The sequence below is a fragment of the Erpetoichthys calabaricus genome, chromosome 9, assembly GCF_900747795.2.
Source record: "Erpetoichthys calabaricus chromosome 9, fErpCal1.3, whole genome shotgun sequence".
In the NCBI taxonomy this organism is placed as follows: domain Eukaryota; kingdom Metazoa; phylum Chordata; class Cladistia; order Polypteriformes; family Polypteridae; genus Erpetoichthys; species Erpetoichthys calabaricus.
The window spans coordinates 11156485-11182436 of record NC_041402.2 but is presented as its reverse complement, the minus strand read 5'-3'; the positions used below and the strand labels follow the sequence as shown (position 1 = coordinate 11182436).

At 42.1% G+C, this 25952-nt stretch overlaps 1 protein-coding gene across 1 annotated transcript in view; it reads left to right on the top strand.

Annotated features, from left to right (window-relative positions):
* Positions 1-25714, top strand: part of adgrd2 (adhesion G protein-coupled receptor D2) — a 324978-nt gene extending 299264 nt beyond the window's left edge. The window contains exon 21 of the mRNA XM_051931976.1: positions 24444-25714. Coding sequence (XP_051787936.1) covers positions 24444-24461 — 18 coding nt within the window. The 3' untranslated portion in view covers positions 24462-25714. The remainder of the gene's footprint in view (positions 1-24443) is intronic.
* The last annotated feature ends 238 nt before the right edge of the window (positions 25715-25952 follow it).

Genomic DNA, 25952 nt, shown 5'->3' with positions numbered 1-25952 from the left:
ACACTGAAGGAGCTGAAGAGTCTGGTGTGCGTGGGACAGCAAAGGAGATGACTGCGCGAGGTCCTGAGAGGGCGACAAGGAGTGTAAGGGGCTGAGTGAGGTAGAGGGGGGCAACGTAATGGAGGGCTTTGAAGGTGAGAAGCAGAATCTTGAATTTAATCCTTGATGGAACCGGTAACCAGTGAAGCTGGGAGAGAACAGGGGAGATGTGAGCAGGACGCTTTGTGTGGCTGTGGAGTTCTGAATGTACTGTAGCCCCTGTATAGATTTTGCAGGGAGCCCGATGAAGAGGGAATTACAGTAAACATTATGAAAAACAATGGGCGGCACTCGCAGTTAGGAGTCCTGGGTTCGCTTCCCAGGTCCTCCCTGCGTGGAGTTTGCATGTTCTCCATGTGTCTGCTTGGGTTTCCTCCCACAGTCGAAAGGCATGCAGGTTAGGTGGATTGGCAATCCTGAATTGTCCCTAGTGTGTGCTTGGTGTGTGGGTGTGTGTGTGTGCCCTGCAGTGGGCTGGCCTACCCGGGGTTTGGTTTCTTGCCTTGCGCCCTGTGTTGGCAGGGATTGCCTCCAGGCAGATTGTGACCCTGTAGTTAGGATATAGCAGGTTGGATAATAGATGGATGGATTATGAAAAACAATGGGCGGCATGGTGGCCCAGTGGTAGCACTGCTGCCTCGCAGTTAGGAGACCTGGGTTTGCTTCCTGAGTCCTCCCTAAGTGGAGTTTGCATGTTCTCCACGTGTCTGCATGGGTTTCCTCCCACAGTCCAAAGACATGCAGGTTAGTGTGTGTGTGCCCTGCGGTGGGCTGGCGCTCTGCCCCGGGGTTTGTTTCCTGCCTTGCGCCCTGTATTGGCTGGGATTGGCTCCTGTAGTTGGGATTCAGCGGGTTGGAAAATGGATGGATGGATGGATGGACCAGAGTTTGAGCATCATTAAATGATAGAATGAAATTTTGGACAGAGACCTGATGTGTAGCTTAGAGTTAAGTGATGAATCAAACCAAACACCAAGATTTCTGCCAACAGGAGCAGCTTTGACAAGCGTACCATCAATAGAAAAAGAGAAGTTGGATGCTTTAGAAAGTTGGGAGTTTGGTCCTACCAGTAACACTTCAGTTTTATTGGCATTATGCTTGTGAAAAGTTATTCTTCATCCATAGCTTAAGATCAGTGATGCCGTCAGTGAGTGTGAACTAAGATGTAACTGTTATGAAAAGTGCCTCAGATACCGACTCACAAGTCCTGAAAGCGCATCCTTTTAATTTCTTCTTTAAGGCTTTGCAGCACCACACAGATGACTACAGCTGCTCACAGTCCTTTCCTTCTCTCTCTCTCTTCTTCTGCTGCCTCCACTCCTCTCCCACTAGCTCTGTCCTCCACTGTGACGATGCGGGTTCAGCTCCGTGCTCCCATTGGCTGTTAGGGAGCCCTTGAACCCAACACCGTCGGTAATGTCACTGATGAGCTAGACAGTGAGGCAATAACATTTGAGCAAGGAGATGATTCAAAAGTGCAGAGTGCTTTTATTTACAACAATCCAAAACAAAAGTGCAACTGTGCAAAGTTCAATAAATAAATAATTCATAAAACATGTGAAAAGTGGAGGTTAAAAACAATAGAAAAACTCTTCTAAAAACCACAAGGTAAAATGTCACAATATGTTAAAACCAAAAAGCTACACCCATCTGGGCTGTTCTACAGGAGAGTCGCCTACCTGCAGGAACAGCTGCCCTTCAATCAGGTCCGGTAGCCCTCCGATCCTTGGCTTCGTTGGGCTCCCAACCAGACCAAGACTTTGGTCAATTCCCCAGCGGCCAAGACGCTCACGCTGAGGCTAAACCAGTCCAAAGCCTCCTCGACTCCCGCTCCTAGCAACGGGCAAGTCGATTCCTCTACTGGTCACTCCAGCTACTTAGTCGCTCAGCTGGAACGACCGCTTCCTTCAGCCCCACTGAGTGTCGGCCAAACACTCCCCTCGTGGGCTGTCTTCCCAGCTGCCTGCTTTCTCTAATGCGAACCTGCTCTCGCTCGCTCGCTCTCCTTCTTCCTCACGTTGACTTTCTCCACCTGCTTCCTGTCTTCTCGCTACCTCCCATTCTCCTTCCTTTCTTTTCCTCTTTATTCCCCCTAACCGTCTCGGGCTTCTCTATATATGCAGAGAGGACATGGCAGCTGCAGCCCATTAGCCACAGGAACAATCACAGATGTGGGCAGTCTCTCACCTGTGCACTTGGGTGAGAAACGCCCACACCGCAGATTGCCCTGTGGCTCGCTACAGTCACCACGCCCCCTCCTAAGCTGCGAGCGCATGGATTATTTATTTAAATAAAAGTGCTGGCCTTTGCTGGGAGAGCTGTGGACCCATAACACCACATCCACCTCCCGACTCCACCGGCTCCTCGAATAGAGTGAGCTGGCCTCTTTTATACCGCACTCTGAAGTGCTCCAGATGCTCCCCGATCATCTTCCACACCCGGAAGTGCTGCAGTCCAAGGCTCCGGAGCTGTCCAGGTCGGTGGTCACGGGCCCCAGCAGGGTTGAGCTTCCAAACTCCAAGGCCGTGGCCCCCGTGTCATCCAGGGGGGCTGTCCTCTCGTGTTCCGGGGGAGGTACTGCTGTTGACACGTCGTCTCATCAGAAAGGCGTCCCCCACCCCGGCCATCTCCACACTGTATATCGTCTGCATAACAGTGGAAGTTAAGGCCATGTCTGCGAATAATCTGAACCAAAGGTAGGATATAAAGTAGAAAGAGTAATGGCCCAAGGACTGAACCCTGAGGGACACCACGCGACACCAGGTGAGGTTTGGTGAAGGATTTACATCGGCCGAGTGTGACATTGGGTATTTCTTAAGTTTTCAGGGTCCCTAGGCCAGTGGTTCTCAAACTGTGGGGGGGGGGGGGCACGAAGTAACAAAAAGTGGGGTGCACAGATGCGAAAAAAAGAAAACAAGAATCGAAAATATGAAAAATACATCTATTGAAACCAAAACAAATTAACTTAAACTACAGTCTGATACTAGAAAAATAAATATAGAGTTAGATAAATGTCGATAAAAGTTAAGTAGGTATAATAAAATATGCATCTAAGATATATTTAAAAAAGAACAAATTGGTATTAGTGGGATCCTTTCAAAAAAACCTTAGGGGGGCACGATTAAAACTGTTATGAAAACTCGGGTCGCAAATACTTAAAGGTTGAGAAACGCTGCCCTAGGCAAAGGTACCTGTCGGTGCCCTGCTGTTTCTATCCATATGAATGGATGGATAATTATTTTATCCATGTGAATGCATCATATTTTTTTAACCCTTATAAATGCATAATAATTAACAATGTGTAGTTTATCATTTTATGATTATATATTATACACTAGAGGGTTCACCCCCTGCTCGCTTTGCTCACCAACCCCCTGCTGTGTGCCAGCCACTTCATGTTTCTGCTGTTCGTGTTGTGAAGAGGGGGGCTGAACGCACCCCAAGGAGAAGCGGTCTCTCCTCTGAAACCCCTTCTTAAGTGGTGATACAATGGGAAACAAATACAGTTTTTTCTTACCTCCTCTTTGCTCGATCAGCTGCTGGCTTGCTTCTGCTGCCGTGTAGTTTAAAAGCCTGTACAGCAGCTGTCCTACTCTTTGTCTTTTATTTCCAGCCCCGGGCGTGGTTAAATCTCAAGTCTCGTCTCGCAGGATGTGAGTTATTGATATTTTTTCGTTTAGAATTTAAAAACGGAATAAGAATCTGAAAATCTAACAACATCACATTAAAGTTTGATAAATTCTGAAAAGAATGATACCAAACATATATATATATAGGTTTTAAAATAAGCCAGAACTAAAGCGTGACATAAAATCGTTGCACTTTTTGGCTTAGGATTTTATATATAGAGAGTAGCCATATGTATCAGATTTGAGAGGAACATGTCCAGGGTACCTACTGACTACACCTAACGTAGCATGTAAATCACACCTTTAATGTAAAAACACCTGCCGTACTTTCATTTTTGCAAAGTCTTTGATTAAGTCTGAATAATCGAGGAAGTCGACAACTTTGTGCTCAACTGATATTAATGCTAAGCCATTCAGTCGCTCTTGCATCATGCTTGTTCACAGGTCGCTCATAATTAGCTTGAGCTTTGAAAAGCTGCATTCAGCAGACACGATGGTTACAGGAATAGTCAAAGGGATATGTACAGTAACGCAACAGAGACGCTTGGGAAAGAATCTTGCAAATTGTTCTCGTATATGAATTGCAAACTTTTATGAGCAGAAATAGTTTGTGGAACCAAATTTGCTAAATTGCACAATTTGGCACATAAATCGTGAGCATCAATGTCGGACCCATTAATTTCGTCTGTTAAGATATCGCTGAGAACATCGCAGCACTCCCTCAAATCAGTTTCGCTGATGCTCGTAATACATCCGAAATTGTGTAGGACCCCAAAATTGTCATAATAGGTTTTCATCTGGTCAATGATGAATAACGTGTAAGTCGACAGAAACACAGTAAGTTATAATTATAGTAAAGGAGACGGACGGAGCAAACCACCCACAGTCGTGCCGCTTTGTGGAATGGTTTTATCCGATCAGCTTCCGCTATTTACAGTATGGTCGATCTGATGCGCAGACGCCCGTGGCAGGCGTGGAGCTTGATCTGCCCGCCCACTACCCCAGGCCCCACCGTCACCGTCGATGCTGCCTTTCCTCACTGTTACCTCTCTGCTCGCGTGTAACCATACTGATAATTCTGCCACGGGAGAACATTTGTACTTCTGAAATATGGAGCAGTAACTTGTATTTGGTTACGGCTAAAAAAAAAAAAAAAAAAAGGCCAGGCGGGTCCCTTTGGCAGTGGGGGGCCCTAGGCGGTCTCCTACTTTGCTTGTGCCTAAAAATGGCCCTGGTGACAAACTGTTGCCTATTAGAAAGACATGATGTGAACCATTGAAGGGCTAAGCCAGAGATCCCTACAGTGGAGAGACGTAACAGGAGGATTTCATGATTAATGGCATCAAATGCTGCACTTAAGTCAAGAAGGAGGAAAATATTAAGTGACGCATGATCTGCAGACCGGAGAAGATCACTAACTACACGGTGAAGAGCTGTCTCAGTGCTGTGCTGTGTGCAAAACCACACTGAAAAGGCTCATAGAGGGTACTGTCTAGGTCAGTGGTCCCCAACCTTTTTTTTGGCCATGCCCCACCTAGACATCTCTAAAATCATGATGTCCCCCATTGTGACATACTTTATTTCAACAAGTATTTTCTCCACCAGACTATCATTAACAAATCATAAGTTGTCCACGATAAACAGACATCTTTAGGCCAGGAATACCTGTAACTGAGGAACGGGAGGTGCAGGATTGTAATATGAAGACAACATCAAACATATAAAGGCACTATATAATAGATAGATAGAGAGATAGATAGATATGAAAGGCACTATATGATAGATATGAAATGCACTATATAATAGATAAATAGATAGAAAGATGTGAAAGGCACTATATGATAGATAGATAGATAGATAGATAGATAGATAGATAGATAGATAGATAGATAGATAGATAGATAGATAGATAGATAGATAGTGTGAAAGGCACAATATAATAGATAGGTACTAATAAATAGATAGATACTTTATTAATCCCAAGGGGAAATTCACACACTCCAGCAGCAGCATATTGATAAAGACAATATTAAATTAAACAGTGATAACAATGCAGGTATAACAGACAGTAACTTTGTATAATGTTAACGTTTACCCCCCAGGGTGGAATTGAAGAGTTGCATAGTGTGATGGAGGAACGATCTCCTCAGTCTGTCAGTGGAGCAGGACGGTGACAGCAGTCTGTTGCTGAAGCTGCTCCTCTGTCTGGAGATGATCCTGTTCAGTAGGTGCAGTGGATTCTCCATTATTGAGAGGTGTCTGCTCAGCGCCCGTCGCTCCGCCACGGATGTCAAGCTGTCCAGCTCCATGCCTACAATAGAATCCTGCCTTCCTCACCAGTTTGTCCAGGCATGAGGCGTCCCTCTTCTTTATGCTGCCTCCCCAGCACACCACCATGTAGAAGAGGGCGCTCGCCACAACCGTCTGATAGAACATCTGCAGTATCTTATTGCAGATGTTGAAGAATGCCGGCCTTCTAAGACAGTATAGTCGGCTCTGTCCTCTCTTGTACAGAGCATCAGTATCGGCAGTCCAGTCCAGTTTATCATCAAGATAGATAGATAGACGACATCTATTATATAGTGCCTTTCATATCTATCTATCTATCTATCTATCAATCATATAGTGCCTTTCCTATCTATCTATCTATCTATCTATCATATAGTGCCTTTCATATCTATCTGTCTATCTATCTGTTATATAGTGCCTTTCATATCTATCTATCTATCTATCTGTTATACTGTATAGTGCCTTTCATATCTATCTATCTATCTATCTATCTGTTATATAGTGCCTTTCACATCTATCTGTCTCTGCTAGTAACTTTCCTATCTGTGATTCTCTATGTCTTTTATATAGTGCCTTTCTGAGTATTCTATCTATTTTTTTTGTTGTTCCTGTCCCGTCTGTCTTTCTCTCTACATTATCTCTATTGCAGTTGGTTTTTACATTTGCAGTTTTTGTCTCACAAATCACTATAATGCTATTTATCTAAACAACTGTAATTTTGACAAATGAATATGAATTTTAAAATGATTCAGAGTGAATGATTTGAGTGGACTGCACTGGTGTGAATCAGTAGCCGCTGTTCCTTCCTGTTGGATTTCCTCCTCAGTGACACATTCAACAGGAAATAATGTGCTTCCACTTCTCTTTCTAGGTAGTTCAGCTGACATCGTTCAAAACAGCAGGTAATTTATATTTTGTCACACTAATTATCATAAGAGTTCTGTAATAAAGAAAGATCTTATTGGAAATAGAACATGTTTTCACCTTCCATTGTTTATTATGTATGGCTATGTTAAGTGCTTAATGTGTAAAGAAGAGAGAATCAAAAGTCTAAATATTGTTATACAGGCTTTTCATGGAAGAATGTCACTTGTACTCTGAAGTTATTCAATTCAGTCAGGGCAGTACAGTGTAATAAAGTGTTATTGGCTGTTTTGTATTTTATTTCATTGAAAACGTTGCTAATTAAACATTGCACTTTGAAACGGATGCTTGCCTTCCTTTTATCTAAGGCAGGGAATAACATTTGTTTTATTCTTTGCTATTAATAGCGTTTCTGAAAACGAGGAGGCTGCCACTGGTTTAGCATTGGTATTGAGTTCAAGTGCCATTGCTGCTGAGTAGCTTGTATTCATTCACAGGACAATTCAAAAGTGTCAGATGGCTTTGTGTAGAGTGACCTTCCTACCTTTACATTTTGTGAGAATAGTTTACTTAGAGGACATTTCGAAGACTAAAGCACAGGCGAGTGCAGCCATGTTAGTGTGAGTTTAGTATTTTTGAACATTGAGCCGAGGCACCGTTTACTTGGGGCGGCACGGTGGTGCAGTGGTAGCGCTGCTGCCTCGCAGTTAGAGGAGACCCGGGTTCGCTTCCTGGGTCTTCACTGTGTGGTGTTTGCATGTTCTCCCCGTGTCTCCGTGGGTTTCCTCCCACAGTCCAAAGACATGCAGATTAGGTGCATCGGCCATCCTAAATTGTCCCTAGTGTGTGCTTGGTGTGTGTGTGTGTGTGTGTGTCCTGTGGTGGGCTGGTGCCCTGCCCGGGGTTTGTTCCTGCCTTGCGCCCTCTGCTGGCTGGGATTGGCTCCAGCAGACCCCCGTGACCCTGTGTTAGGATATAGCAGGTTGGACAATGACTGACTGTTTACTTGTGAGTAGCATAGCAGTAAACCTCGTGATATTCTGATTTCAGAACGTGACCTTGAACTGGCCGAGTTTAGGCAAAGACTTGCATCTGCAATCGGAGGCTTTGGTTTGAACATTTGATCCCCTATTTTGTGATTTACTACCCATAAAATCGCACCAAGAAGTATTCAAAAGCAGGCCAGTGTTCATATTTGTCAAGAGTCTCCTAATCATTCCTAGGAATTGCACTAATGGTCTGACTTGGACAAGAAGTGGTCCTACTTCAGAGTAGGACATGAGAAGTATTCATGAAGCGTCCTACTCCCACGTTACTGTAGAGAATGAATGATGTCACCATTTTACTGCATCCTTGTACAGTTGTGGCCAAAAGTTTGGAGAATGACCCAAGTGTTGATTTTCACAAAGTCTGCTGTTTCAGTGTTTTTAGATCTTTTTGTCAGATGTTTCTATGGTGAACTGAAGTAGAATGACAAGCATTTCATGAGTTTCAAAGGCTTTTATTGACAATGACATGAAGTTTTTGCAAAGAGTCCATATTTGCAGTGTTGGCCCTTCTGTCTTTTTCAAGACCTCTGCAGTCCGCCCTTACAGGCTATCTGTCCATCAACTTCTGGGCCCAATTCTGACTGATGGCAGCAGCCCATTCTTGCAGAATCAGAATTGGTGGGTTTTTGTTTGTCCACCCGCCAACCTCTTGAGGACTGACGACAAGTTCTCAATGGGGTTAAGGTTGTAGCGGTCCGGTGCCGCTAAGATTCACACCGTCAGGGACGTATCCAGCCTTGGCCCGACCCTCACACACTCATAAGCAGAGACAAAAAAAGCCACTGGTAACAACACAACAAATAAAGAATGTGTTAATAATAAATGGAAACAAGAATCCCACCCCAGGTCCCCTTACGGTGATGTACAATCAACACGAAAACAAACCACAACAATAACCACACACAGTAAAGTCCATGAAAGAACGGCAACTGATGTAATGTAAAGATGAAGGTAAATACTCCAGAGATCCACACATTGAAGGGGAATGTAAAGATAATCCTACCGCTAGTCGCTGAAATGGTGATGACGGGTTCAGGAGCACTCCTTTCTTCACAGGATGGCCATGATTCCACTTACAGTCCTCATGTACACAGGCAGACAGCAGACAATCCAGATCCCGACCAAGAAATGATTCAGGACAAAAATGAGACACAACGGAAGGTAGACAGACAGGAACTTTAGACACGAAACACAAAATACTTCCCCCTTTTTGGTAACACTAGCCCCCTTTTAAATATTGCACCGGCCTCCTTGTACCCAACAGCCACTGCACCCTAAGTAGATAACCAATAAGAGCCACTGCAGGGACTGCTGGGAGTTGAAGTTTCAGTCCCCAGTAGCACCGCTACAAGGTCTGGGGAGTTTCCTGGCCATGGACCCCAAATTTAGATGTTTTGTTCCCGGAGACACTTAGTTGTCACTGTTGCCTTATGGCCCGGTGCTCCATCATGCTGGATTGTTCATTGTTGGTCACCAAACTGTTCTGGGATGGTTGGGAGAAGTTGCTCTCGGAGGATGTCTTTATTCATGGCTGGTGTGAGTGAGTGAGCCCACTGCCTTGGCTGACATGAGTGGTCTCAGGATGCCTTACTGTTGGTCTGACACAGGACTGATGGTAACGCGGCTCACCTTCTGTTTTTTCTGGATGTCCCAAACAATCAGAAAGAGGATTCATCAGAGAAAATGACTTGACCCTTTACAGTCCTCAGCAGTCCAATCCCAGAATATCAGTCTGTCCCTGATGTTTCTCTTGGCTTCTTTGCTGCCCTTCTTGACACCCACCAGGCCATCCTGCACTCACACTTGCCTGCTGCCCTGCCATTCCTGAGCAAGCTCTGCCCTGGTGGGTGCCCACAGCTCAATCACCTTTAGGAGACGGTCCTGGCACTTGCTGAACCTTCTTGGCCGCCCTGAAGCCTCCTTCACCTCTCTATTGTAACTCAATCAACCAGACGTTGTGATCTCCAGCCTTGTCCCCGTCGACACTCTTACCAGTGTTAACGAGAGGATCATTGAGATGATGTCAGCAGGTCCTTTTCTGGCAGGGCTGATATGCAGTGGTTTTTTTTTTTGAGATGAAGTTCATTTTCGTGGCAATTAATTGTGATTCATCTGGTCAGTCTTCAGAACATTCTGGAATCGATACAAATGGCCATCATAAAAACGGAGGCAGCAAACTTTGTGAAAATTCATTTTGGTGTCATTCTCAAAGCTTTTGGCCGGAACTGTAGAGCACAGTAAAATAATGTAATGTGGAACAAACCTCACAGACCACAGTGGGCCACACTCATCCAACCATTGGCTACACCAGGGGTCCTCAATCAGGGTCCTGGAGGGCCGCAGTGGCTGCAGGTTTTTGCTCCCTCCCAGTTGCTTAATAAGAAGCCCTTTTTGCTCAAGTGACACTTCTGCTTCACTTCAGTGGTCTCGCTCTTTAAGATTTTGAACCCTTATTGCTTGTTTTAGTCTCAAACAGCTTTATTCTCAGTTTTTAATTGCTCCTAATTAGCAATAGCATGCAAATGTCAAAAGAGAGCAGCATTTCTCCATTTCGCTTGTTTCCATTTACACCTCAGTGTATTTATCATGCACTGTTGGGTTTAATTAAATACTTGGAAGGAAAGTGAAGAGAAAAATGTGAAGGACTGAGAATTACTCCTCCATTGTAGCCTTCAGATCATTTGGATGATATCCTTAGAAAGGGGAAGAAAATCGAGGATATGAGAATGAGCTGCCGTAGCAGAGTTAAAGCACAAACAAGCCATGAAATGAAATTAGTGGCAAGAATGGCTTTCTAAGTGAAACAACCGGGTTAGAACAAAAACCTGCGGCCCTCCAGGACTGACTTTGCCCACCCCTGGGCTACACCACATGTGCCCAGAGAAAAAGGTCTACGGCCCACCCAAAGAAAATGATCACAAAAGTGCGGAGAATTATTAACTCACTAGACAAAATGCCCGTTTCGACAACGGGCATGAGTTTGTGTCAGTAGTGTATGAAGAACAAATGATAAGTAAGAAATAAATAAGAAAGTGATGTAAGTAATGATAATTAACTAAGAGGTTTGGGATATGTATGACTTTATCACGGCAAAAAATACTGTACACTTAAAAAAGACATGCTATCTATGACAACGTTTTTTTTTTGTATACTGGAGGCCTGTCAGTATGCAACTAAAGTTGTAAAATCTCTCTGTAGACTACATTTTTTGTGAAGACACTCTCACTGTTTGGTAGTAATTTCCCTTGACGTGGCCCATCTTTAATTTGCACCTTCACATCACTCGCCCGTTCTTACGTATTATTTTGAGTGTGAGGGTTGGCTGTGATCGGGGCTAATATCCTACGCCTGGGCGGAAGGATTTGGGATTTCAAAATAATAATCCTGAAATGCGTAGGCTAAATTCGCCGCCTGCCACGATGAAGGAGATTTTCTCTTTAGAGACATTTGTATAAGTTGGAAGTGAGACGAACTTTGAAATGTTTAAGTCATGAATGTACCTGTTGAAGACAGTTGTATAATGCGTAGGCTAAATCCGCCGCCTGCTGCGATGTTGGGGTTGGACTTCGGTCTCGTAAGGTTTTTCAGGCATGGGCGCAGAAGGCGACTGCGCATTCGGCTTCGGACAGACGTACGTGAGTGAGTGAGTGAGTGAGTGAGTGAGTGAGTGAGTGAGTGAGTGAGTGAGTGAGTCAGTGAGTGAGTCAGTGAGTGAGTCAGTGAGTGAGTGAGTGAGTGAGTGAGTGAGTGAGTGAGGAGGCAGGCGAATTATGTATTAAGATCCTTGCAGATAAAGAGGTGGAATTGAAAGTCGGGCGTAAAGGAACGAGAAGCAGGGTGCCCTTCAGGACGCCTCGCCGATTCCCATAGGCGGATGTGTGCGTCTGGCAGGCGATGACAGTACGTGTAGCTCTTTCTCAACTGAAATGAACCAAGACTTCAGGAAACTGTAAGTCGCCACTAAATCTCAAATTATATTTATTTTTTTTAACAGACAAAAACCTTTCACTGAAAACTACATATTTCATAAAGGAAGCTGCTTTAGAATTTTTACAATAAAAAACAATGATTGAAGGGAAAGAAAAAAACAATACTATAGCAATGGAAAAATGCTAAAAGGAATTAAAAGAAAGCTTTTTATCCCCCTTTTGTTTAACAATAATATATTATAGAAAATGCAAGAAACTTATTTTTCTCTAACAATTATTTTGTTAGCTGTTAAGGTGAATACATTCAAAAGCTTTATCGACATTCTGTGCTGTAGCATTACACACAATCGCTGGCGGATTGCGCTCACGCATGAATGCCATCTTGAATGTGACTAGGCGGTGACAAAGTTGTTTTCAAGGAAAACAGAGAGCGTTCAATGAAAAACACATTGGCACAATCAAGTTGCATTCTACTTTACCCGGTATTATTTCACAAAATAATTTTTTTCAAGTGCCAAAGGACAAAGCTGTTAGACTGTAAAAAGGCAGTCACCACCGCCATCACATTGTGTGCCAATAACCAAAAAGAAGATTACGCCGTGCTCTTGTAACATAAGTCACTTTGAATTGCAATTAAAATAAAAAAAAAAAAATTACTGTAAGACTAGTCATTTTCTTGCATTAAAACTAAGATGTTATCAGGTTCGTTATTACAAGATTGTAGTGGAGTTTACACATTCGTTCTTAATGAAGTTGGAACAACCACACAAGGCATCAACAGTTTTAAGTTGGGTGGATTGGAGGAGATGTAACGTGATAGCAACAATAAGCCAAGGTCAAAACTGGGAGGACATGATATAAATAAACCATGACCAGGGCGTGAGAGGAAAAATCGTTAAGTCGAGAGTCCAAAACGCAAAGTCGAAGAGCAAAAGACAACTTTCAAATAATAACATTAGAGTTTCAAGCTGTGGCCTGAAGGGGGCGCTCCATCTCCTCAAACCCGACACAGACAAACACAGGCACAGGTCTCTGCAACAAAGGCCTTTTATTTTGCTGTGGGAAACTCTTCCCTAAGCTTAGCACATAGCAATGCCCCTTTTTCTTCTGTTTTCTTCTTTTGTCTCTCTCTCTCTCTCTTCACCTCTGCCTTCATTTCTCCCAGCAAGCTTTATCCTCCATCTTCCCAACTCTGGCACTTGGAGCAGTGGCAGCTCGCTCCTTTTATGTATTACCCCAGGAGTACATCCAATGTCCCGTAGGTACTTGAAGCAGGGCTCTGCCATCCATGCAGCACCCCCTGGCGGGCACCGCCAGATACCCAACAAGGCTGAGCCAACAAACTCCAAGTCCCAGCATGCCCTGTGGGAATCCATAAAGCCTTGAGCATGATGTCTCCCCCGGCCCTTCCATTAAGAAGGCGTCCTGGCCAAGCAAGTGCACCACAAATGATTGAATTAGTCACAAACTCAAAATGGAGTGTGTAATGCTGACTTTTATACCGTTACGGTCATTAGGTCACGTGTCGCACACCCCTGGACGTCTTGCGTAGCATCCACCTGGTGACCCTGCGTTACAAGCGAGCAACTGAGGTGCAACTAAACGAGGCCTTCGTAGGACGTACACTACCATTCAAAAGTTTGGGGGCACGCAGAAATGTTCATGTTTTTGATAGAAATTGAAACCTTTTATTATCAAGATACCGTTAAATTGTTTAAAAAATATTGTCAAGACATTACTAGTGTGTATAATGGTAAATACTGCTTGAAATGACTGATTTTTTATTTATTATTCTCATATAATTACAAAGAACCCATTTTCATCAGTCATTCCTCCACTGTTCTAATGGTAAACTTCCTGAGCTTATCTTTAATTAGTCATGTTTACATGCTTATTGGTTATTAATTATAGATAGATAGATAGATAGATAGATAGATAGATAGATAGATAGATAGATAGATAGATAGATAGATAGATAGATAGATAGATAGATACCCTCAAGATTGAAGGACAGAGAGAGAGCATGCACAGGGCAATATCTCCCCTGGATCGTTAGATGGCAACCCCGCTGAGTTACAGCAGTGCCTTGGATTCCCACAGGGCATACTGGGAATTGGAGTTCTTCAACTCAGCCCTGTTGGGTTCCATGGGTGCTGGCAGATGGTGCTGCAGGGACATTCTTCATGGGGCTTCTGCCTTAACTGGAAGTGCTTTCAGACCACGTGTTTCGGAACATTGGAAGTACTTCTGGGTGGTAGATAAAAGGAGCTGCCTGCCTCAGTTGCGAGAGTCAGGAGGAAGGTGAATGGAGTTTGCGAGGAGAAGTGGAGGAGGCCGTGGCCAGTGACAGAAATAGAGAAGAGAAAGAGTGGCAGAGTGCTTTATTATTGCCTGTGTGCTGTGCATTGTGGCTGTGGTGGGAAACTCTTGCTCAGGAAGAGTTTCCCACAGTAAAAACCCTTTCTACTTTTATACTTGTGTCTGAGCTTTTTTTGTTTTGAGTGTTTGGGGAGCTGGAGCACCCCCTACTGGCCACAAAAGAACTTTATTTGTCCCCAGAGGCCAGAAACTCTTTAAAAAATAAATACATAGCCCGAAAAAAAAACCAGGAGAGATGTTTCATAATACACTAGCTCTAATTTTTGTATCTTCTACATACATCTAATTTGTTTTTGCACTTTCTTGAGTTATTATCAGGTTTTTTTAGTAATGCCACTTTTTGTTCTGTTTTTTGAGAGTTGACATCATGGGCTGTCCCCATGCTCCTTATGGTTGCTTTGCCCACTGCCAGTTATGTAACATATTATGTCATGCATTTGTCATCCCTATATAAGATGGTGGCACTCGGCTTCAGGCATACAGTAAAACCTTGGATTGCGAGTAACTTGGTTTGCGAATGTTTTCAAGACAAGCTAATATTTTTAATAAATTTTAACTTGATAAACGAGCGAGGTCTTGCAATACGAGTAGTCTGTATACGCTTTAGAAACAACCAACTGAAGTGCAAGAAAATGACTTCTTGGTAAAATGCATATTCAAATGTTTGTGGGTAACCCAGAAAATTTCATGTTTCAGGCTGTAATTGGTATCTTTTAATTATCAAGATACCATTAACCCCCTTAGCATTACGTTTTTTCTCAAAAAAACCTTTAAACAAGGTTGCATTTTTTAGCTTGAAAAGTAACAGTTTTATTTAATCTCATCTTTCTACTGTAAAACGTGCAAAACGCTAAAAGTATTAAGCGATACAAATAATAATAATGAATAATAACATGAACATGTGCGAGTGACACAAGTGTCACTTTCGGATTCCCGGACTCACTTTCGGTTTCGCTGTCCATTTCAGTTTCACTGCTTGAAGACAGATTCACTTCATCATCACTGCTGATGAGAGGCGTTTCTTACGAGACGCCATTATGAAGCTAGGAGAAGGCGTGTCTACACCGTTACCAGGGTAACACTCGGGCCTGACGCTTATGCAAGACACACCTATGCCGTTGCCCGGGTAACGCTGGCCACTAACGCTGTTAGCACTTTTACAGCCCAAATAAACCTGGGGTCTTACTCGAGACGCGTCTATACAGTGACACTCGGGACTAGCGCTACTGTTTTTACAGACGGAGTGATGCTCGGGTCTAATGCTAAGAAGGTAAAAATTATTTTAAAATATTGCCAAGATATTACTAGTGTGTATAATCGCTATTGGTGCTTATAATGACTGATTTTTAATTTATTATTCACATATGATTACACAGAACCCATCCTCTGCTGTCACTCCTGCACTGTTCTAACAGTAAACTCCCCAAGTCCTGCTCATGTGCTTTTTGGTTATTACAGACACCTTTGTGATTGCATTAGCACCCCTGAAATCTCCTATTCTCTTTAGAAGGTCCTGACATTCCAGTACTGGGATAAAAAATGAAGCAACTTTCTCAAGAAACATGTCAGTCTCCTGTTTACTTTACTATCCCAATTCATGGATAAACCTTGCGTGCCTCTGTTCTAAAATCCAAATCTTGTGGTGGTTCTGGTTACGACTTTGATCTTTGAAGACTGGACATGGATTCCTTTGTAACGTTTTGGCTTTGTGGCCTGTATCTTCCAGTTTTTGACTCCTTGCTACGCCCCGACCTCATCTTGTCTCCCAATAAGCCCAATTAAATATTCTCTGCTCACCAAAAACACAGAACAGATGATTGATGTGAGGCATGCACCTGTGTTACATTTCATAACCCTCTAGCTCTAATTTTGTACCTTCTTTGTATATCTAATTGTCTTTTTGCTATTTTAGATGGTTATTCAGTTGGTTGACATCATTTTATGCCAGCCAGTTCTTCTTCTTCTTCTTTTGGCTGCTCCCATTAGGGTTTGCCACAGTGGATCATCATTTTCCACATCTGCATGTCCTCTCCATCTTGTTCTGTTACACTCATCACCTGCATGTCCTCTCTCACCACATCCATAAACCTTCTCTTAGGCCTTCCTTTTTTTTTCTTCCCTGGCAGCTCTATCCTTAACATCCTTCTCCCATTGTACCCAGCATCTCTCCTCTGCACATGTCCAAACCAACACAATCTCGCCTCTCTGACTGTCTCCCAACCGTCCAACTTGAGCTGACCCTCTATTGTCCTCATTTCTAATCCTATCCATCCTTGTCACACCCAGTGCCAATCTTAGCATCTTTAACTCTGCCACCTCCAGGTCTGTCTCCTGCTTTCTGGTCAGTGCCACCATCTCCAGCCCAGGTAACATAGCTGGTCTCACTACCGTCCTGTAGACCTTCCCTTTCACTTTTGCTGTCACCAATCACTCCTGACACTCTTCTCCACCCTGTCTGCACTCTCTTCTTCACTTCTCTTCCACACTCCCCGTTACTCCGTACTGTTGATCCCAAGTATTTAAACTCCTCCACCTTCGCCAGCTCTCCTCTCTGCACCCTCACCACTCCACTGACCTCCCTCTCATTCACACACATAGATTCTGTCTTGGTGTTCCTGCTGACCTTCCTTTCTCTCCTCTCCAGAGCACAAGCACGTTTCACTCCCTCTGCCCAAAGAGATCTCACTATGGTCTGTTGTTTATTCATGGTGCAATTCTGCAGTGGAGCACCCATGTTCATTTGACCTTGACTACAGCTAGACTAACGGCCAAGCGCTGTTCTCTGCGTGTTCCAGCAACCCATAAGCCATTGTGAACATGTACTGTGTCAGCTTTTATCTGTTGTGGTTACTGTGGCATTTTCTAACTGCCTTTACTTTTTGATTTACCCTTTTGTTATACAGTAGTGAGCACATGACTGGGTAACTTCGCATGTGGATCATGTGACACTAGTTACATGAGGTTTTTCTAAAACATTTTGGATTTTGTTTGTTTTTGTCAAAAAAAAAGTGTTCTGCATGAAAACATGAGATTACATTTTTTTGTTTAGCTTCAGGTGAATGACCTGTTCTGAAGCACATGTGGTATGTCTGCTGCCCCGGCCAGTCCTTGGATGGGAGACCTTCTAGGAAAGCTTGGGTTGTTACTGGAAGAAGTGCTGGTGGTGCCAGCAGGGGGCGCTTACCCTGTGGTCTGTGTGTGGATCCCAATGCCACTAGTGCAGTGACAAGGACACTGAGCTGTAAAAACCGAGGTCCTGACTGTCTGTGGGCATCCTTTGTAAAGAGTAGGGTGTATCCCAATGTCCAGGCTAAATTTCCTACCATGGCCTGGTTATTCTGGCCCTCTAATCATCCCCTGTCTCTAATTGGTCATTTCTCTCTCTCACCACCTCAGCACCTAACAGCTAATGTTTGGTGAGCATCCTGGCACAAAAATGGCTGCCATCTCATCATCCAGGTGGATGCTACACATTAGTGGGGTTTGAAGTGGCTCCCCACTCACTAGGAAAAGCACTTTGAGTATTGAGAAAGGTGCTATATAAATGTAAAGAATTATTTAGTTATTTAATTTGTTTGTTTCTGGTATCTATTATATATTACCATTCATATCTATCTATCTATCTATCTATCTATCTATCTATCTATCTATCTATCTATCTATCCTGCCAACTATACCAAAATTACTATTATCTATCTATTTATGTTATATAATGCCTTTCATATCTATCTATCTATCTATCTATCTATCTATCTATCTATCTATCTATCTATCTATCTATCTATCTATTATATTGCTCCTTTCCTATCTATCTATCTATCTATCTATCTATCTATGTATCTATTATATAGTGCCTTTCCTATCTATCTATCTATCTATCTATCTATCTATCTATCTATCTGTTATATAGTGCCTTTCATATCTATATCTATCTATCTATCTATCTATCTATCTATCTATCATATAGTGCCTTTCATATTTATCTATCTATCTATCTGTTATATAGTGCCTTTCATATCTATCTATCTATCTATCTATCTATTATATAGTGCCTTTCCTATCTATCTATCTATCTGTTATATAGTGCCTTTCATATCTATCTATCTATCTATCTATTATATAGTGCCTTTCATATCTGTCTATCTATCTATCTATCAATCATATAGTGCCTTTCCTATCTATCTATCTATCTATCTATTTATAGTGCTTTTCACATTTATTTATCTATCTATATTATATAGTGCCTTTCACATCTATCTATCTATGTATTATATAGTGCCTTTCATATCTATCTATCTATCATATAGTGCCTTTCATATCTATCTATCTGTTATATAGTGCCTTTCATATCTATCTATCTATCTATCTATCTATCTATCATATAGTGCCTTTCATATCTATCTATCTATCAATCATATAGTGCCTTTCCTATCTATCTATCTATCTATCTATCTATCTATCTATCTATCTATCTATCTATCTATCTATCTATGTATTATATTGCTCCTTTCCTATCTATCTAGTGCTTTTCACATTTATATAACTATCTATATTATATAGTGCCTTTATCTATCTATATTATATAGTGCCTTTCACATCTATCTATCTATCTATCGTGATTTTCACATTTATTTATCTATCTATATTATATAGTGCCTTTCACATCTATCTATCTATCTATCTATCTATCTATCTATTATATTGGTCCTTTCCTATCTATCTAGTGCTTTTCACATTTATTTATCTATCTATATTATATAGTGCCTTTCACATCTATCTATCTATCTATCTATCTATCTATCTATCTATCTATCAATCAATCATATAGTGCCTTTCCTATCTATCTATCTATCTATCTATCTATCTATCTATCTATCTATCTATCTGTTATATAGTGCCTTTCATATCTATCTATCTATCTATTATATAGTGCCTTTCATATCTATCTATCTATCTATCTATCAATAATATAGTGCCTTTCCTATCTATCTATCTATCTATCATATAGTGCCTTTCATATCTATCTATCTATCTGTTATATAGTGCCTTTCATATCTATCTATCTATCTATCTATCTATCTATTATATAGTGCCTTTCATATCTATCTATCTATCAATCATATAGTGCCTTTCCTATCTATCTATCTATCTATCTATCTATGTATCTATCTATCTATCTATCTATCTATCTATCTATGTATTATATTGCTCCTTTATCTATTATATTGGTCCTTTCCTATCTATCTAGTGCTTTTCACATTTATTTATCTATCTATATTATATAGTGCCTTTCACATCTATCTATCTATCTATCTATCTATCTATCTATCTATCTATAGTGATTTTCATATTTATTTATCTATCTATATTATATAGTGCCTTTCACATCTATCTATCTATCTATCTATCTATCTATCTATCTATCTATCTATCTATCTATCTATCTATAGTGCTTTTCACATTTATTTATCTATCTATATTATATAGTGCCTTTCACATCTATCTATCTATCTATCTATCTATCTATCTATCTATCTATCTATCTATAGTGCTTTTCACATTTATTTATCTGTCTATATTATATAGTGCCTTTCACATCTATCTATCTATCTATCTATCTATCTATCTATCTATCTATCTATAGTGCTTTTCACATTTATTTATCTATCTATATTATATAGTGCCTTTCACATCTATCTATCTATCTATCTATAGTGCTTTTCACATTTATTTATCTGTCTATATTATATAGTGCCTTTCACATCTATCTATCTATCTATCTATCTATCTATCTATCTATCTATCTATAGTGCTTTTCACATCTATCTATCTATCATAAATGTTTGCATGAAGACAATTGCACTTTTGTTATGTAAATGTTGGTTTCCATTGTTGAGTATCTCGGCTCGGTTTGCCCTCTGTGGAGGTTTTTGCCCCCTCAAACTCCTTTAACGCAATTCAAATCACAGAACACAACGCACAGCTAAACACAAGTCGATGCTCGTGGCTCTAAGACGTTTTTCAACAAATTTTTAAGTTTGTTTTTTCTCTTTAATTGAAGTCCAAATTCATTTGCGCTTGCAGAATGTGAGTCATTGGCGTTTTTATGTATCTGCACGGTTTCTTTATGATTAGAACAGTAATTATGAAGATTAAGGGTGAAATTGAAATTGAAAACAAGTCTCAGGGAGCCAAGCGGTGACAGGCAGAGGTGGCCACATCTGTACCTTGCTGGACACCTCAGGTGTGTCTTCTTGTTTTTCTAGTAAAAACTGTTTTGTGTTGCGGCTGAAAAGGATTTAAGTGTGTGAAAATGACAGCCAAAGAGCCCTTTGTCAGAATGCTGTTCAGCAGCATTGAATCTGAATTTTAAGAATAAGTCCATTAAAGTGTGTAACGCAAAATAGAAAGGATGTGCATTAGCTTTTGTCAGCTGCCATCTGTAGATATTGTGGGTGGTTGATAATGGAATCATTTCTTCGAGGCGCCTGGAGATCAGCCGACTGAACACACTCAAGCAGTTGTTTTTCTTTCAAAGCTTTAAATTGACTCTTCCCGCAGTGTCAGTATAACCTATGCAAATAGTTCCAGGAACACAGGAAAGTGAGAGTTTAGGTGGGCTCGGTAACATCGGAGAGCCATTCCTGACGTAGGCTGCGCCTTTCGTCCTTGTTTGTTTCCAACCAATGCGCTGCTCTCTCCTGCTCTGCCCAGGATGAATTTTGCATGCGCTTAGAAATACGGAAACCTTCTTTCAACCGAAGCGACCAATTAATTGCTTTAAAGTGCCACTTCAGGGGCAACACTGCTTTCTGCCTTCAGCGTTCCTCAACAGGGTGAAAAGCTTTCTTTTCGTGTGTAGAAGGGAATGCTCAAGACCATCTCGGATCGCCCACTTAAACACCTGCTCCCTGCTGTTTTGTTTCCTATCACAGATGGCAGAAAGGACATTTTAACAGAGTCAACTGAAATATATTTAGGCTTCTTCATAAATGGAGTTGGTTTTTAAAAAGTGGGCAATGCTTTTATGGACAAATTGGAGTAGGAGTTCATATTTTTCTCATCAAAGCTTATGAATGTCTTTATGTGTTATTTGTCTGAGTTAGTGTTTGTATCTGATAAATCATATTTATCTGTGGTTACGTTTTGAATGTATCTTCAGGTGTACCACATAGTAGTGACACGGTAAGGTGCCACCAAGCTGGCAAAGGAGTGCCAGGTCCACCTCAAAGCACTATGAGAGTCCACTATACACCTCACTTACGCTAACAAGAAATGCTGCAAATGTTTTCTTTCCTTGAGAAATATAAACTTCAAAAAAAATGAAAGGATCACTTTGACAACACGTCAGATCTCAATGGGCTCTCTCTACTGCTATGGACTGATATGGTGATGTGTTAGGAACGAGAGGATGGAAATGAAAATGATGAACCAACAGGGGGCTGAATTCAAAGACACCCCGAAAATCAAAGGGAAACAATGAAGTGGCAGGCAGGCGAGTCCATTTGGCCAAAATCTCATTGCAGCAGCTCCAACTTGTACTCAGTAGTTTGTATGCCCCCCACGTGCTTGTATGCAGGCCTGACAACGTCCTAATGAGACGACAGATGGTGTCCTGGTGGGATCTCCTCCCAGATCTGGACCAGGACATCACTGAGCTCCTGGACAGGCCGAGGCGTCGGATGGACCGAAACATAATGTCCCACCCAGAGGTGTTCTATTGGATTGAGGTCAGGCGAGTGAGCGTGGGGGGGCAGTCAATGGTATCAATACCTTCATCCTCTACCCCACATGAGGACGGGTATTGTCGTGCACCAGGAGGAGCCCAGGAGCCACTGCACCAGCATAGGGTGTGACGATGCGTCTAAGGATTTCATCCCGATACCTAATGGCAGTCAAGGTGCCGTTGTTTAGCCTGTAGAGGTCTGTGTGTCCCTCCATGGATATTCCTCCCCAGACCATCACTGACCCACCACCAAACCGGTGATGCAGAACGATGTTACAGGCAACATAACGTTCTCTACGGCTTCTCCAGACCCTTTCATGTCTTGTCACATGTGCTCAGGGTGAACCTGCTCTCATCTGTGAAAAGCACAGGGCACCAGCCAGTGGTGGACCTGCCAATTCTGGTATTCTATGGCAAATGCCAGTCAAGCTTCACGGTGCCCACTAGAGGTCGTTATGCCCTCAGGCCACCCTCATGAAGTCTGTTTCTGATTTTTTTGTCAGAGACATTCACACCAGTGGCCTGCCTGCTGGAGGTCATTTTGTAGGCTCTGCCAGTGCTCATCCTGTTCCTCTTTGCCCAAAGGAACAGATACCAGAGGGTCCTGGTGATGGGTTAAGGACCTTCTGTCCAGCTGTCCTAGAGGAACTGCCTGTCTGTCTCCTGGAATCTCCTCCATGCTCTTGAGACTATGCTGGGAGACACAGCAAACCTTCTGGCAATGGCACATGGTATTGATGTGCCGTCCTGGAGAAGTTGGAGTACCTGTGCCACCTCTGTAGGGTCCAGGTATGGCCTCATGCTACCAGTAGTGACACTGACCGTAGCCAAAAGCAAAATGAGTGACAAAACAGATGAGGAGGGAAAAATGTCCATGGCCTCCCTCCACCTGTTAAACCATTCATTCTTGTTTTGGGGTTCGTCTCATTGTTGCCCCTCTAGTGCACCAAAGCAGCTGAAACTGATGAACAAGCCTCTCTGCTACTTAACTGACCAGACCAATAGCCCACAAGTGTAACTGACTTGATGCTAAACTCTCATTAAAAAGGGGTCCTTTGATTTTTTTGAGCAGTTTACATTTAGTCAAGAGGAAGAAGTCCTGCAACAATTAAAGTCAAAAGACTCCACTTAGTGCATTATAAATATAACAGAGAAAACTGCAAAAACCTTTAAGCTCTTCAGCATCTTAATAATAAAAAGTTACATGGGGCATGCAAGTGGGGTCTTTGCATTCAGTTTTGACATTTTGGTGAAATGAAAGCAAATCTCAGGCTGACATCATTATGAAGCCAGAAGGACACAAGTGGAGCCATAGATAGATAGATAGATAGATAGATAGATAGATAGATAGATAGATAGATAGATAGATAGATAGATAGATAGATAGATAGAAAAGGCACTATATAATAGATAGATAGATACTTTATTAATCCCCAAGGGGAAATTCTCATACTCCAGCAGCAGCATACTGATAAAAAACAATATTAATTAAAGAGTGATAACAGTACAGTGCAAGTTAAAAAATGCAAGATGGAGAGTACAAGGCAGGTATAACAGTCAATAACTTTGAATAATGTTAACGTTTACCACCAAAAGTGTGAGTCGCATAGTGTGATGGATGAACGATCTCCTCAGTCTGTTAGTGGAGCAGGACGGTGACAGCAGTCTGGAGATGATCTTGTTCAGTGGATGCAGTGGATTCTCCATGATTAACAGGAGTCTGCTCAGCGCCCGTCGCTCTGCCACGGCTGTCAAATCCTAGCCTTAAAGACTGAAGAACAGTCGTAGACTACTAAGCACTGTTGTAAGTCGCTCTGGATAAGAGCGTCTGCTAAATGTTGTAAATGTAAACTGTCCAGCTCCATGCCTACAATAGAGCCTGCCTTCCTCACCAGTTTGTCCAGGTGTGAGGCGTCCTTCTTCTTTATGCTGCCTCCCCAGCACACCACTGCATAGAAGAGGGCACTCACCACAACCGTCTGATAGAACATCTGCAGCATCTTATTGCAGATGTTGAAGGACGCCAGCCTTCTAATGAAGTATAGTCGGCTCTGTCTTTTCTTGCACAGAGCATCAGTATTGGCAGTTCAGTCCAATTTATCATCCAGCTGTACTCCCAGGTATTTATAGGTCTGCACACAGTCACCTCTGATGATCACGGGGTCCATGAGGGGTCTGGGCCTCCTAAAATCCATCACCAGCTGGTTTTGCTGGTGTTCAGGTGGTTTGAGTCGCACCATTTAACAAAGTCCTTGATTAGGTTCCTATACTCCTCCTCCTGCCCACTCCAGATGCAGCCCACGATAGCAGTGTCGTCAGTGAACTTTTGCACGTGGCAGTCTGATGTATATAGGCTGAACATTACACGTTTTCTTCAAAGCAGACGCAGAGAGCACATCATATTTTGCTCCTGCCACGGTAGGTCGTGCTGAGGCGGTGAGCTGCCAGCGTTGAACTCCATGTCTGTAGTATACGTCTCCAGATCTGCGGCGCTCCTCACATATCTTAGTAATTTTTTTGCATTTTTTTCTTCATGCAGGTTGATAAAACAGGATGAAAATTAAGCTGAGAAGACGCCACGTGAAGAAAGAGAAAGCACTTAACCGACATCTGCTGTAAAGAATTCCAGCTGTGCGAATAAAACACAAGGCTGTGTCGTCATCGAGAGTAAATATTTGATGAGGCTACCACATTTGATGGTTGCTGATATACGTTTGTTAACATAACTTTTTAGGGAAGACTAAATACTACAGAGCTTTAGTTTTAACTTTCAGGAATATCAACATTTAGACTTAGTTGCACCAAAATCAACAGAGACACATTTTTTTTGTTTTACAACGCTTTATCTGTACATTGTCTGAATGGACTTGTATGTTGAAGTATTTTAGGCCAGACATATCAAAAATACGAGGTCAGCACTGTAACATGTTTGAGAGTAACAACAAATGTCTGTTTTAAAAATGTTGAATTTGTCAGAAAGTGGCTTCCGTAATGTGAGTCGTCTAAATCATGTAACGGTACTGCATTAAAATATATATCATAGAGCAGAGGTGTCCAACTCCGGTCCTGGAGGGCCACAGTGGCTGCAGGTTTTCATTCTAACCCTTTTCCTAATCAGTGACCAGTTTTCACTGCTAATTAACTCCTTTTCCCTTCATTTTAATCGCCCTGTTTTTAAGGATTCAGTCCTCTGAATTGATTCCTTTCTTCATTAAATGGCAGCCAAACAGAAATGAGACGTGAAACAAGCCGACAGATGACCAGCTAAACTGTGACGTCAAACTCCAGACAATTTCACTCCAACCGGTTTCTTAATGAGAAGCCAATTCTTGCTGTTATTGAATATCAGGACTTGTCGCTGCTCTCGTTCTGCCACAGCAGCAGATTTTCTGTTTTTTCTAAGACCACCATCAAGATGTTTGGTTGTCCTGAGCAGACCAACATGACCGAGACCTTCACCTTTCTTTATTTTCATGTGGCAGCTTCTTTGTTGTCTCATAATCGTTTGGCTGGTAATTAAGGAAAAAGAAACAACTCAGGGGCCCAAGTCACATCAATTAAAACGAAGGCAATACAAATTAATCAGCAGCAAAAATGAATCACTGATTAAGAAGACAGTTAGAATGAACACCTGCAGCCCACCAGGACCGGAGTTGGACACCCTTGTCGTAGAGGATTCCTTTAAATTGTCATTTTAAACTTTCTTACTACCAGTTGGCCTCAGAAAACCTGACGGTTCCACTGTTAATATTCACTACGGTCTTTTTAACTGAGGAAAAATAAACATTTCTAGAGCAAATGTATTTAATACATTCTGTGTTTGTATTCTCTTTATTAAATACAGCAGTGGCTACTTCAAATAATGTGAAAAGATTATAGACAGGGGATGACATGGGCTTTATCAGCAAAGGTTTGTTTACCACGTAGGTTGAAATGGAAAATGGGGAACATCTAATTCTTTACGTGAGAGTTTTCCAGGGTCGGTAAGTAAGTAAGTAGGTCTGATTCCTCTGTACCGGGGTGGGCAATGTCGGTCCTGGAGGGTCTC